The sequence below is a fragment of the Pituophis catenifer genome, unplaced genomic scaffold, assembly GCF_029215685.1.
Source record: "Pituophis catenifer annectens isolate HBS135680 unplaced genomic scaffold, rPitCat1.0.hap2 SCAF_2, whole genome shotgun sequence".
Lineage (NCBI taxonomy): Eukaryota > Metazoa > Chordata > Lepidosauria > Squamata > Colubridae > Pituophis > Pituophis catenifer.
Genome location: NW_027256882.1, coordinates 73,678,392 through 73,691,463, shown reverse-complemented (window position 1 = coordinate 73,691,463; position 13,072 = coordinate 73,678,392). Strand labels below are relative to the sequence as shown.

Genomic DNA, 13,072 nt, shown 5'->3' with positions numbered 1-13,072 from the left:
CATGTTTTTTAATCTGGCTGTACACCGCCCTGAGTCCTCAGGGAGAAGGGCGGTATAGAAATCCAATATAAAATAAAATAAAAAAATAAATCTTGTTGTGTTTCCTGTTTAATGTACTTGGGAGACTGATGCTTGGCTGACTATTTTTATATATAGTAATCCACACAAAAAGTCAAAATGAGGTTAAAAAGAAAAGGTTTTTAAAAATTATTTCAATAATTTGTAATATTTGCTGTGATTGGTAAATTACTGTTAAATCAATGAATTAACTTACTATTATTGCCCCTGAGGTAGTACTGAGTCTGTCGAACTAACTCAGTAAAAACCCTTTTGCTTAATTAACAATAGTTATTTTAAAGTTTAACTCAGACTAATCGTTTTTCAAATAAATGTACTATACAGCAGGTAAAGTTATGAGGCATTTCATTAAAATAAAATATCACTGTGCTTCTGTGATATATCTGCACAAGCTTATTTTTAGAGCCAATCAGGTAACGTGAGGCTTTTCAGGGGTTCTGGAGCTCTACGTATGAACCATCTGGTATGGTTTTATAGCACCGATACTGCAGTTTTAACGGCATGCAAAAAATAACTTTGGAACATTCTGATTTCACAAAATGTATCTGCTCAACTATGAGCATTTGTCATAAATTGGTTGTTGTTTTTTATCTACTCCCTTAAGGCTGCAAGCAATATGCATACACAGGAAAGGAGGTTTGAATTCAACATTCATCTGCTGCAACAGAACGACACAGATTTATTATGAGGCAACTTTATTTTTAATTTAGATGGTTCAATTTCATGTAGCAATTTCATTTTTCCTAAAATCCTAAATTCTGATTAAATGTTCCCAGAAGAGGGGGAGGAGGAGACAAGTTCTAAAAAAAAAAAAAATAGAGAAGGAAGAGAGAGGGGACTTTTGCGAACAGGAATCAAATTTTAACCAGGCCCCGACAAAAAAATCACCCATTAGTTTATCATTCCAGAAGTAGTTCTTAGAAATCATGTATTACAAGAGTTTGAGGAACCGTAGCTTACTCGGTTGCAAAAACGGTGAAATCTTACAATCCTCATTCAATAGTGCCACCTAGTGAACCTACATAATTGCAGCTTTACCAAGACCATCAGCTGCTCTATGCATGATTATTTACACTTAGATCAATTTAACCTTTGCCTCCGAGGAAGTAAAAAAGGCTCGCTGGACATCCACTGGGCAAGAAAAGATGAATTTTAATTGATTTAAAACCATAATCCAAGCTACTGGGAGGACCCTAAAAGGCAAATCCGTGTCTTGAAATACAACCCAAGTCATACCATCTGTTTATATATGTCTATGTGAATGTATTAAATGTTTCATGATGAATTTATTTTTTCACCAACCAGTTATTTCCTGATCCAAATCTTCAAGAGGCTGTTGCTGCTCCTCTTATAATTAAGACAGAAAAAATAAACAGAAAAGGAAAAAAGATATTTGAGGAAAGAGAAGAAAAACAGTCACATAGCTGCTAAACCTGGAATGGTAAATGGTAACGACGCACCTTTAGGCTATGTTCCGAATCCCAAACACACATATAGAGCAAATTATTATGGGGCTGGGGAGAAATAATGTTGGCATATCTTCTTGCACATTCCAACATTACCACTTTGTTCTGGCCAAGGCCAAAAATGTGCAATGTGAAAATCCTGATATTACTAAAAATTGCACTCGCCCCTCCCACGTTAGCAATATGGGATAAATTAACTTCTCCTGATCCATGGCTGGTACGGTTGACTGGCCCATATTACATTACCTACAGTAATAGAATGACTTTGAATCTAGTGGATTCAAAATAAACAGTTCCCAGAACACTCCATTTATTGATTCTTCATCAATATATTCCTCCCTGGCAGCAATTGGGGTACCTCTACAATGAAAGCCCCATTTCTTTTTCTTTTACTTAATTTCCAGCTTTTCTATTGCTACCAAGGTGGCCAGTACTCTGCAATGTAAATAAAGCCAATAACAAAGTATTACTAATCCTACTAAAAAGCTTGGCTGCATAAGATAGCAATAGCAATATAGACTTATATATCACTTCACTGTGCTTTACAGCATTCTCTAAGCAGTTTACAAAGTCAGCATATTGCCCACAACAATCTGGGTCCTCGTTTTACTGACATTGGAAGGATGGAAGGCTGAGTCAACCTTGAGCCAGTGAGGAGCAAACTCTAGGCTGTGGGCAGATTTAGACTGCAATTCTGCATTCCAACCACTGCGCCACCACGGAATGTAACAATCTAATAGGAAATATTTGCAAAATGTATTTTCATATTTTAAAGCTATTTTCCCACTTATCTAGGATTAAATATGCAAAACTCAAAGCCTCAGATGTGATGTCTTCCAGAGTATTCCCACTAAGATGCAAGCAAATGCATCTTAGTGCATAATTCTCTGCAGATACTACTCACCTGATCCAAATATTTCCCCATTGCATATTACAATTGAGATTATATACTGTAAGACAAAGTTTCAACTGGATAGGCTGTATTTCTGTATTAGTGCTGAATCTCAACAAGAAAATCAGCAGGAGGTAAATTAAAAAAACAAACAAACATGACACTGAATCATCATATTGTATGTGTTGGATATAGCTTCTTAATGTTTTATTTAAAAAAAAAAATCCAAGAACCTGAAGTACTTGCATATAATGCAATCAGTCCTATATTATCCATACAGGATTATAAATTTGTCTACTTAAATGTTAACAGAAGAGTATTTTAAAGAATTAAGGATTTTTTATTAATTAAGGAAAAGGGGGGAAAGACATTTATACATACAAACGTTCATGCATACATAAATAATGAATGTTTTTAGATAAGGACCTAACTAACTTTTCCATTTCTCACATTTACAGACAACAAATGAAAACTCACCTCTACAGACAATATAATATTACAAAATATAAAATGGCAACCAAACTCCCAGAATATAACTTCCACTAAACTAGCCACTAATGCCTGGGGGAAGAGCCAGATCTTAATGGATTTTCCTGAAAACAACAAAATACAAGAGTTATATGGGGAGAGTGAAGGTAATCCTTCCGTAGAACAAGTACAACCATAGAAAAGGCAGGCTTTCTAGGTCCCAAAAGATGACAAGGTTTAAAAGAAGAAACCTGGAACAGGCTCTCCCTTTGGGAGCATATCAGGCGGAGAGATGTTCTTGGGAAAAGATAGGCCCTCAAGTAACCCAGTCTATGACATGTAAGGCTTCAGAGATCATAACCAGCAGCTTGAATCATATTTGGCAGCTTTTGGGCAGTCAGTGCATCTCTCAGAGTAGCCATACGGAACTGCACCCATAACTATCCATGTCACTGTATTCTGAATCAAGTAAACCTTACAGGTGGTTTTCAGCCCCATGTAGATTGCATTGCAACAATCCAATCAGGAAGATATCATTATGAGTGATCATATGCAGGGCCCCTCAGTCCATGAATGGGTACAACTGGCATAACATAACATTTCCATTTCTTTATACTAGCCCAAAGTCAACAGATGACTTTGCATAGGAAGGTTTCCTTTCTATGTAAAAAATATAAATATTTTCTTGCATAGAAAATCAATTTAAACTAGGAAAGGGAGCTTGGCTCTGCTAGGGGTATGTTGCTGGTTTCCAAAGGAATGTACTGCAGATTTTTCATTAGAAAAGGCTCCACAAATTTCTCATTGTTTTTGCCAACAATGAATTTAGCACAGCCAAGGTTTCCTGCTGTTTTTATTACTTGGAAAGTGCCATTTTGAGGAAGCTAGAATGAAATTGGCAGAAAACTGCCAGTTTCCCATTCCACTCAATACAGAACGACTAGCAAACCCACATCCAAAAATAGTATGGCTACCAGGCCAATGGATCAAAGATGGAACAAGAATGAAGCAGAAGTGAAGGCTTCTGCTTCCACCCAAACAGCTGTCAGGTGTGCAGTTTTGACAGGAGTTGCTAGTCTTACAGAAATAGTGATAGGTCATTTAGGTGACCAGATAGGTGAGCAGAGCACCTCTGTACCAGTGAGCTGTCACTTAGGCAACATTAAAGATGGCCATCCCTTCTCAGCCAACTGCCCATATATGTCAAAGGACACCCAGGACAATGATAATGTTATTTTGTCTGATAAAGCTGGGTGAGAAATATCCCAACTTCTGTCCTTAAACTGGCCTGCAGAAAATCTATAAGCACGGAACAATTTGCCAGCCTTGTTAGAGCCCAGTTGGGTCAGCAGAAACTTTGTTGGCATAGTTAATGAAGTCACATATGCTCTTCTCAGACTGGACATACTGTAACATCATTATAATTATCATCACTGAATTTAGATTTGGAAGACAGGGAATGGTGGTTTTTAACTGTAGTCTAAGAATGCTATGCCCCGAGGGACAGTGTGAATGCATGTGATGAGTTTCATCTTCTGCTGGGGAAGAATTGGGCCCCACTTGCCTTCGTTATTTAAGTTAAAATGCTGTGATAAGCATCCCACACAGCCAGTAGATCCATGCAGCCCTCATCTTCTTTTTTTGCACCCACTTGCAGCATAATTTCCTGGAACCTTTTGACATGGGTTTAAATAAAATAGGTTAAACCTTTAATTAGTTGTAATTCCTATAATTAAAAAAAAAAGATGAATAGAAGAAAACTACAGGGGGGGGAGAGAATGCTAATAACTTGTCTTTCTGTAGCTGGGCAGAAAATTAAGGCAGTCTAAATATGAAGACTATTGGATATTATTTTCTACATCAGCCCCACCCTCATCCACCATTTGTTATAAAGGCATAGTACATTTTCAGTTGATTATGGAAACTTACTTACAAGTAAGTAAATTAAAGAGCCAAGAGAAAAGTACTTGTGACATGCTGTGCTTCAGGTAGCAAAAAAAGCTTGTCCTGCCTTTGCGCCTAATATTTTGGCTGTGGTAGTGCTTGAGGCAGCAAAAACGCCTTCAGCCAGCCTTAAATATAATTACTGTTTTCAGGAATATAATTGGAGTGAATCTATGTTTTCCTGTCTGGGGTCTGTGCCAAGATTATGAAAGCGTCCTACTCCACACCTACGAATTCGGTCCAAAATATTGTATTTTAATTTATACACAGAATTTTAATAAAATACAATCGCCTTTTTGATAGGATGGTATTCATAGCATGCATGAACACATGTATACACAAAGAGAGAAATGTTACATACCCATATATTGAGCTCATGCAGTTATATTTATACCATATCTGCATATATTCAAGCACAATTCACAGTTTGTGAGCTTGTCTAAAATAAGTCAAAATGAACCTAATAAAGAGGCTGGTGTTGGAATGGTTGCTAATCTGTATAACTAACTTCTCAAAGGGATGGAGAAAGAAATGCTTGGGGTTGATAAAAGGTTTCCTTAGTAAATTATAACTGGCTCCAATGAAAGGCATTTACAATAAACACAAATGTTTGCAAAGCATCTGTTTTACAGAAGAAATGTTACTCCGTGAATAAGTTCTAAAAACTTTGCCATAAATAATTCATGTCAGCAGTTCAAGTTCTATTATCAGTCCTCATCCTTTCAGTTGGTTATTTGCAGAGAGAGAAGCAAAGTTTTCTCTGGTTTAAGTTGTCCAGCATTTGAAACGGGTACTTGTATAATTATACACTTACATACATCACCACCCTATTTTTCAGTTTAACAAAACAACTTTGATAGAAGCCTGGGTTAAAAACTGCACATAATAATGACATCATATTCTGTTTTAGGGAAAATGCATTAAATGTATACTCGGTTTGTGAGAGTATCGGTATATGTATACATAAAACACTTAGTGGAACTTTACACTTTATTAGAGATTTATCAACTAAAGGCAAGATTTTAACAGCAGTAATAATTTATATATATTTAATCCTTAAGGTACTTAGAGTAAAGCATGTGAGGTCACTACATTTAAGAAAGAGTAATAATAACCATCTGTGCTAGATTTCCACATGATTAAAAAAGAATTATTTTTTTTATCACATCAGACAGATGTGTGACAAAATTTGAGAATAAAAGTCAGGAATCCTTTATTTTGAAACAGGAAAGTTAATTAAATGTATTTTTATATTATTAAATATAATATAAAATATAGTTATAGAATATAATTTACTGTACACAAATATGGAAATCTGAGGTGAAGTATAAGCCCACACTGGCTCCATCATAAAGTTGAAACAGCATGATTAATACATTGTCTATGTAAGAGTACGATGTTATTTATGAAGTGATTTTAAACTTTATTTTAGAGCACCTTTCCCATTTTGGGTCAAAATACTGTAGCCTCCAATTTTCTGTATATTGGCAGTGCTGACTTCTGAGAGCAGTTTGCTATGGGGGGCATTACAATGTCATCTATTCAAGTCATAAATCACACCCCCAAATTCCTTTAAAGCAGTTTGAAAAAATGGATACAAAAAATAACTTGTTATAAACATTGGAAAAGCTGCCTTTAATCACAAATGTTGCCCAAATACAAAAGTCTACAAGTTGCTCAAAGTGCAATTTTAGATGAATATGTTTTTCTTTGTGAAACACCCAGTCATTTATTTAATAAAATAAGTAAATAAACTTTAATTTACATAATTTAAAACCAATGTAGGTTCTTCTGCCTACATTTTCTCTTTACTAATAACCCATGCTTACCAAGGGTAATTGGAGCCAGGAATCTGTCGCTAAGCGATATATTCATAATGTGCAATATCATATCACTGCACCATTTACAACAACAGAGCTAGCTGTCCTAATGGCCATTGTTTGGTGAATCCCTCACAGTCACAGTGCCTTGCATTCACATGTTCAACATATGTGTTAGAGAAAAATTATTTCTCTATAGCTGTGCCTATTAATGGCTTTTGGAATGTACAGATGTGTGGGCCAATCAGAGGGCAGCTAATATGTTTGAATCTCCAGGGCCCTCCTCTAACTGTCACAGTTAGAAATATAAAAGGAGATTCTTAACAGAAATCTTTGCTCTTCAGTTTGGTGTTCAGTTTGCTCTTCACCTTGCTGTTCAGTTTGATCTTCTGTCTAGTATTGTATTGTATTCTAGGATCTTCCTTTAGATAACTGAGCAGTCTGGAAGTCCGTTAGAAGAGCAGTTCTGTGGTATAAAGTGGTATTTCTTCTGAGGAAGAATATTCATAGATAGCATAGCTTAGAGAGAATAGATGTGTATATAGATAGATAGCTGACAGTATAATTTATAATAGTAACTTAGTGATGTTTATTAATTGTATATATATATTATTATGTTTTTATTGTGTAAATAAAAACATTTGCTGTAGGCTGCTTCAGAGGCTCATTTGTTTAAGTAGAGTTTCATAGAGATAGAGGTTCACGGTTTATTGATTTATTAACCTCCACAACAATATGCAACCTCCTGCCAGCTCCCCATTGACTTTGCTTGTCAGAAGCTGGCAGGGAAAGTCACAAATGGCAGTTGTGGTACTGCAGAACACTGTGGCATCATCATTGCAAGCCACTTGCCAAATGCTCAGATCATGATTAAGTGACACATGATTAACAGCCACAGCTAAAAGGACCAGTCATGAGTATGCCTTATTTGGCATCATTGTAACTTTGGACAGTTGTTGAGCAAGTCAATGTTAAATGAGGATTACATGTAGTATATCTGGAACAGATGCAAGGTGTCCAGTAACAACTAGAACTTTACAAAGGCTTTGGCCTATGCTCTGAATTGCTCTGAGGACTTGGAAAGTAAACATTTTAAGAAGAGTGAAAAAATTACTGTCCAGGTGTTGACACATTTTCTCCCTAAATTATACAGTTAGTGTAAACTTCGTTAAGAGATTTTACAGAGATTATAAGAATACTAATGCTGCGGTTTCTGGTTACTCCAAATCTAATTCTATTTGGATCCATTGATCTATAAGAGAAAGTTTGGGAATCCTGGCTTTGAAATAGCTCATTGCTAATCCTGTGTAAACTTTCCTTGTTCTTTTGTTATTTTATTTTCAAAGGACTAAACATGTTCTACTCATTTTGGGAAAAAGTTAAATACTTGAGTGTATCCAGAATAACAGAGTTGGAAGGGATCTTGAAGGTCGTCTAGTCCAAGCCCTTGCTCAGGTAGGAAACCCTATACCCAACACATTTTTTTAGAATAGAATAGAGCTGGAAGGAACCTTGGAGGTCTTCTAGTCTAGCGCCCTACTCAAGCAAGAGAACCTATACTATCTCAGACAAGTGACTGTCCAGTCTCTTCTTAAAAACCTCCAGTGATGGAGTGCCCACGATTTCTTGAGGCAAGATTTATTTATTTATTTATTTATTTATTGGTTCGATTTATATGCCGCCCTTTTCCAGAGACTCAGGACAGCTTACAATTTGTTAAGCAATAGCCTTCATACTTTTGTATATACCTGCTTAGTAGGGCTTTGGGGGGGGGCCCAAGCGGTGTTCTTTTTTATACAAAGTCAGCTTAGATGTTCCACTGATCGATTGTTCTGTCAGGAAATTTCTCCTTAATTCTAGGTTGATTCTCTCCTTGATTAATTTCCTTCTATTGCTTCTTGTTCTGTCTTCAGGTGCTTTGAAGAATAGGTTGACTCCATCTTCTTTGTGACAACCCCACAAAGTAGTATTGGAAGACTGCTATCATGTCACCCCTAGTCATCATTCTTTTCATTGAACTAAACATACCCAAACCTAGCAACCGTTCTTTGTATGTTTTAGTCTCCTGTTCCCTAATCATCTTTGTTGCTCTTCTCTGTACTCTTTCTAGAGTCTCAACATCTTTTTTACATTGTGGCAACCAAAATTGGATGCAGTATTCCAACTGTGGTATTACCAAGGCATTATAAAGTGGTATTAACACTTCATGTGATCTTGATTCTATCCCTTTGTTAATGCAGCCTAGGACTGTGTTGACTTTTTTGGCAACTACAGCACACTATTGGCTCATATCATTAAGCATGCCTCTTATTTATTTATTTATTTATTTATTTATTTATTTATTTATTTGTCATATTTCTATGCCGCCCACTCTCTGAAGACTCTGGGCGGCTTACACCAAAGGCAGTATATTGAATAGCATATTGCCCCCAACAATCTAGGTCCTCATTTTACCCACCTCGGAAGGATGGAAGGCTGATTCAACCTTGAGCCAGTGTGATTTGATCCGCTGATCTGCTAAACTAGCAGTCAGCTGAAGTAGCTGCAGTACTGCACTCTAACCACGGCGCCACCTCGGCTCTTATAATGCATATAGTTAATAATATGAATATAATGTATATTATTAAGTATCTGTTTAACTTATACAAAGCACAATAACAGAAGGCATTTGTAAATAACCTTTGCTCATAGTCAGGCAGTGTAAAAATATATTGCAATGAAAGCTGCCATTCGAACAAGAACACTTCCACTATTAAAATTTGTTCAGGGATTATAAAAACTACCTTCAATAACTACATTTGGAGACAATTTCTGCAACTATCTGTCTTCATGAAAGGAATAAGTATTTCTTAAACAGAAAGCATTCCATTTCACTTCATTCTTCTCAGAGGTGTCAGCTTGCACACCAAGAAATTCAACTACATGCATTTATTTGGAAACATCAAAATGGGCCTCATGCAGTGTGATTACTTTTTGCTCTGAATAAAGGAAGATTTTAAATGTTTCCCAAAAAACATTGCTTATTCTATGTTTTATCACACAGCTTAATCACAGAGGAATCCTATTAAAGTTAAAAAGCATTGTGAAGACAACTGGAAACTTTAATAGTAAATCTAATATTTTTATTGCAATTTCCTAATAAGTATGCAAAATTGACCATTGTATTCTGATAAAGTCTTACTATCCCATATACATGCATTTCAATGTCTCCTCATTAGCTGACATAAACAGAGAAAAAGAAAAGAAAAGTACAATCCATAGTGACTTTATTGTACATTGTCTGAGATCACTTGTATAGATTCACATCCAATCAAGCTGCAGTAATAAGCTGCAGAAGGCAAAATTGAGTAAAAATGGCCCCAAAGCTAGAAAAAGACTGACAGAAGTATTGGCCCATCTCTGTGTAACATAAGGAATGAAATGTGCTATATTAGCCTGAAAGCTTCGTGTTCATCTCTTGTTTTGGCATGAAATATGCAGCTTGGACAACTGAGACAGAATTCCAGTAGCTAGGAGTTACCTTCTTTTGGCATCTCTTCTTCACTATCACATCTGATTAACTCTTAGTAAGCTTTTGCTCCATTAAAGCTGGCAGCTATATATTTTCCCTAAAACCCACATTTTTACAAAAATGGTGCCAATGTTTATTATTTGCATCAAATATACCTCAAAAACTTCACTGCAAAACATGCTGCAAAGAATGATGCTGTGCTGTAATCTGTACAATTGCTTTATGATTTAATCAAGATTAACTCTTCCTATAAAAATAGTTTTAGGAAATTAGAATTCTAAGAATTAAGCACGTTAGCATAGGAATTGTCAGATTAAAAATTGGATCCAAGGCCAGTTAAGGCAGGCATGCCCAAGCCATGGCCTGCGGGCCTCATGAGGCCTTGGACAGCTACTAATGTGGCCCCACAAAATCATAACTTTTTAAAGGAAATTTGTAATTTATATACCTTAACTATAATATATATTTTATATGCAATCCAATTTTTCTTCACTCAGTGCATCCCAGACAAGCTGAAAAGTTGGACACTCATGAGTTAAGGGTTGTATGTATGCTTCAATATGGCACATCCTAGCTGGAAGAGGAACCATGTGTGAAAGTGAGAATATTCTTCTTAGACCTTCTTAATCCAGTTGGGCCCAAGTTTAACCCATGATCAACAGTTTTTATTCAGCCCAACCACTTTTTGATGATCTTTAGATTCTTCTTTGTTGTACTATCAAAAATCAGCAGCAGACCCTTAAGCAAGACCAATGTTTATACAGTAATACAGTAAAAACAGTATTAAGTCTTGCATAGAAAAGCTGTTTTACAGAAATGCAAAATCACCTTCCCAAGTAGTAGAAAAGAGCCAAAAATTCTCCCTTCAATAAATGTAAGATGCAACATTCAATTAACATGACAAGGATCCAGAATTCAGCTCTACTGCTGGCTGCTTTGCATAAACTTTACTGAATGACTGGTAGGCCCTGTGTGAGGAAAGGAGTGTACTATGACATGCAGAGACACCCACTCCCCAAGATAAACATCACTCATATAAAGTATAATAGTTTACAGTTAAGTTCCACAGAACTGCTAGCCAGAAGTTTAAAATGGCATTGGCGAAGCACGGGGATCACTTTCAAATGTTTACATTCTACTTGCCACTTGGGAAGTGGATTGGAGAGGAAGACCACTTATAAAACTATTACAGAAAGTAAGATTGCAACCATCCTGTTTCCATTTGTTTTTTAGACTCTGCAAAAACCGCAGCTGAATTCTGTTCAAAATGAGCATGGTTTCCTTACCTCTCTAAGATGGATGTTTTCCTTCTCTTTCTGGTCTAAGATCACTTCTAAATGATTAACCTGAGATTCCGCTTCTGCCATCCTTCGAGTTCTTTCGTTTTCATCATCCATTCCTTTGGATGGCAGCCCTTTGCTTTGCAGCATTTCTAGAAGCTTCTTGATGGATTCATCTCTGGCATTCAGTGTCTGCTTTTGGGTTTCTATTCTCAGCTCCATTTCTTCCAAGGTTTTTCTCAAGAGAAACAACTCTTTTGCCTGTCTATCATGCTCAGCTTGAAGTCTTCGGAAATTCTCCTCTGTCAGTTCAATCGTAAAATGCTCAGCCCCTCGGTTGCCACTTTCTTGCTGAAGGAGATGATTAAGGTCTCTCTGGGTTCGAAGTTCATCTTGGAGCGCCTGAATTGTTAACTGAAGATGCTGCAATGAAAAAGAAACTTCTAAGTAACCTTTACTTAACATTCCAAACATTAGTAAAATTTCTGGTGAGAATCTACACATGAGAGTGATAGTATTTGTTATGATGCTTCTTGGCTGCAGTTAGAAACCATAGAGAGATGAATGAAAAACACAAACAGTACAAATTACACATACTACCCAGAGTGAACCACAAACCTTATGACAAGGAGGTGAAAAGAACAGTGTTAAAAATGTAAATGTTAAAGACTGGCATTCCATAACCAAACACTGTATCTAAAAAGCCTTAGAAATCAGGTTTGGTTGGGGTGTAGGAGGGAAGAGAAGCTTAGACATTTTCATACAGTGCAGCTGTGCAAGTGATTAGTGCTAATCACGCCGTATGAAAGTAAAGGAGTTGAACTGTTAAATGAAGTTGCTAATGAAAGCTATGAGCCACTTTATTAAGCAGGATTGTTGCAGCTACTGAGATAAGCATATCAAAAACCACACATTAAGAAATGCTACATTTTGCAAACAAAACTGATTGCAAAAAGTGAACAAACCTTTGTTTTCCTGGCATCCAAAACCTGAACAGCATGAGAAATGGAAAAAAAAATGAAGCAAAATCAACATAAAGTTTAAATGCAAGCAAAAGCGATTCAACCAAAAGAACTAAAGCTCACTTAAAGCATCCCCAGCAGAAAATAAAAACAGTATCAGCTTATGCAGTAGCATTACAATTCCATAATATTAGCACATGCACCCACCCCTTCATGCAATCAAAAATGCAGTTTTGCACACAGGACCAAAAGAAGTTGAGTTGGATTCAAAGTCTCCAACTTTGATGATTCAAAAATTATCTCCAGCAGTATTCTGCACATGCCCTTGACAATACTAATGGATAAATCTGTAATCATCTTTCCTGATTTGTCTAACTGCGACAATTTGTAACAGACAGAGGCATGTGTGGGGATGGGGAATCAGAAAAGTCAAGATGGGGGTGTGACTGCACATCTGAAGACCTCTCCCATAAAGAAAAGCAGAGCTTTCAACTACAGAGTTACGACTGCCATCTTCACTTTTATCCCACCCCACAAATGCCCCATTTACAGGGGACAAGATGTCTTTGAATTTTATTTTGCTTTTCCATGAAGCATATTGTGCACAAGACACTTTTAGGATCCAGAATTGCAACTTTGAATTTGAGTTAT

At 36.5% G+C, this 13,072-nt stretch overlaps 1 protein-coding gene across 2 annotated transcripts in view; it reads right to left on the bottom strand.

The window, feature by feature from the left end:
• Positions 1-13,072, bottom strand: part of ERC2 (ELKS/RAB6-interacting/CAST family member 2) — a 439,008-nt gene that overhangs the window by 336,899 nt on the left and 89,037 nt on the right. For both annotated transcript variants that reach the window (XM_070933636.1, XM_070933637.1), the window contains exon 2: positions 11,466-11,882. In XM_070933636.1, the coding sequence (XP_070789737.1) occupies positions 11,466-11,882 (417 nt within the window). The remainder of the gene's footprint in view (positions 1-11,465; positions 11,883-13,072) is intronic.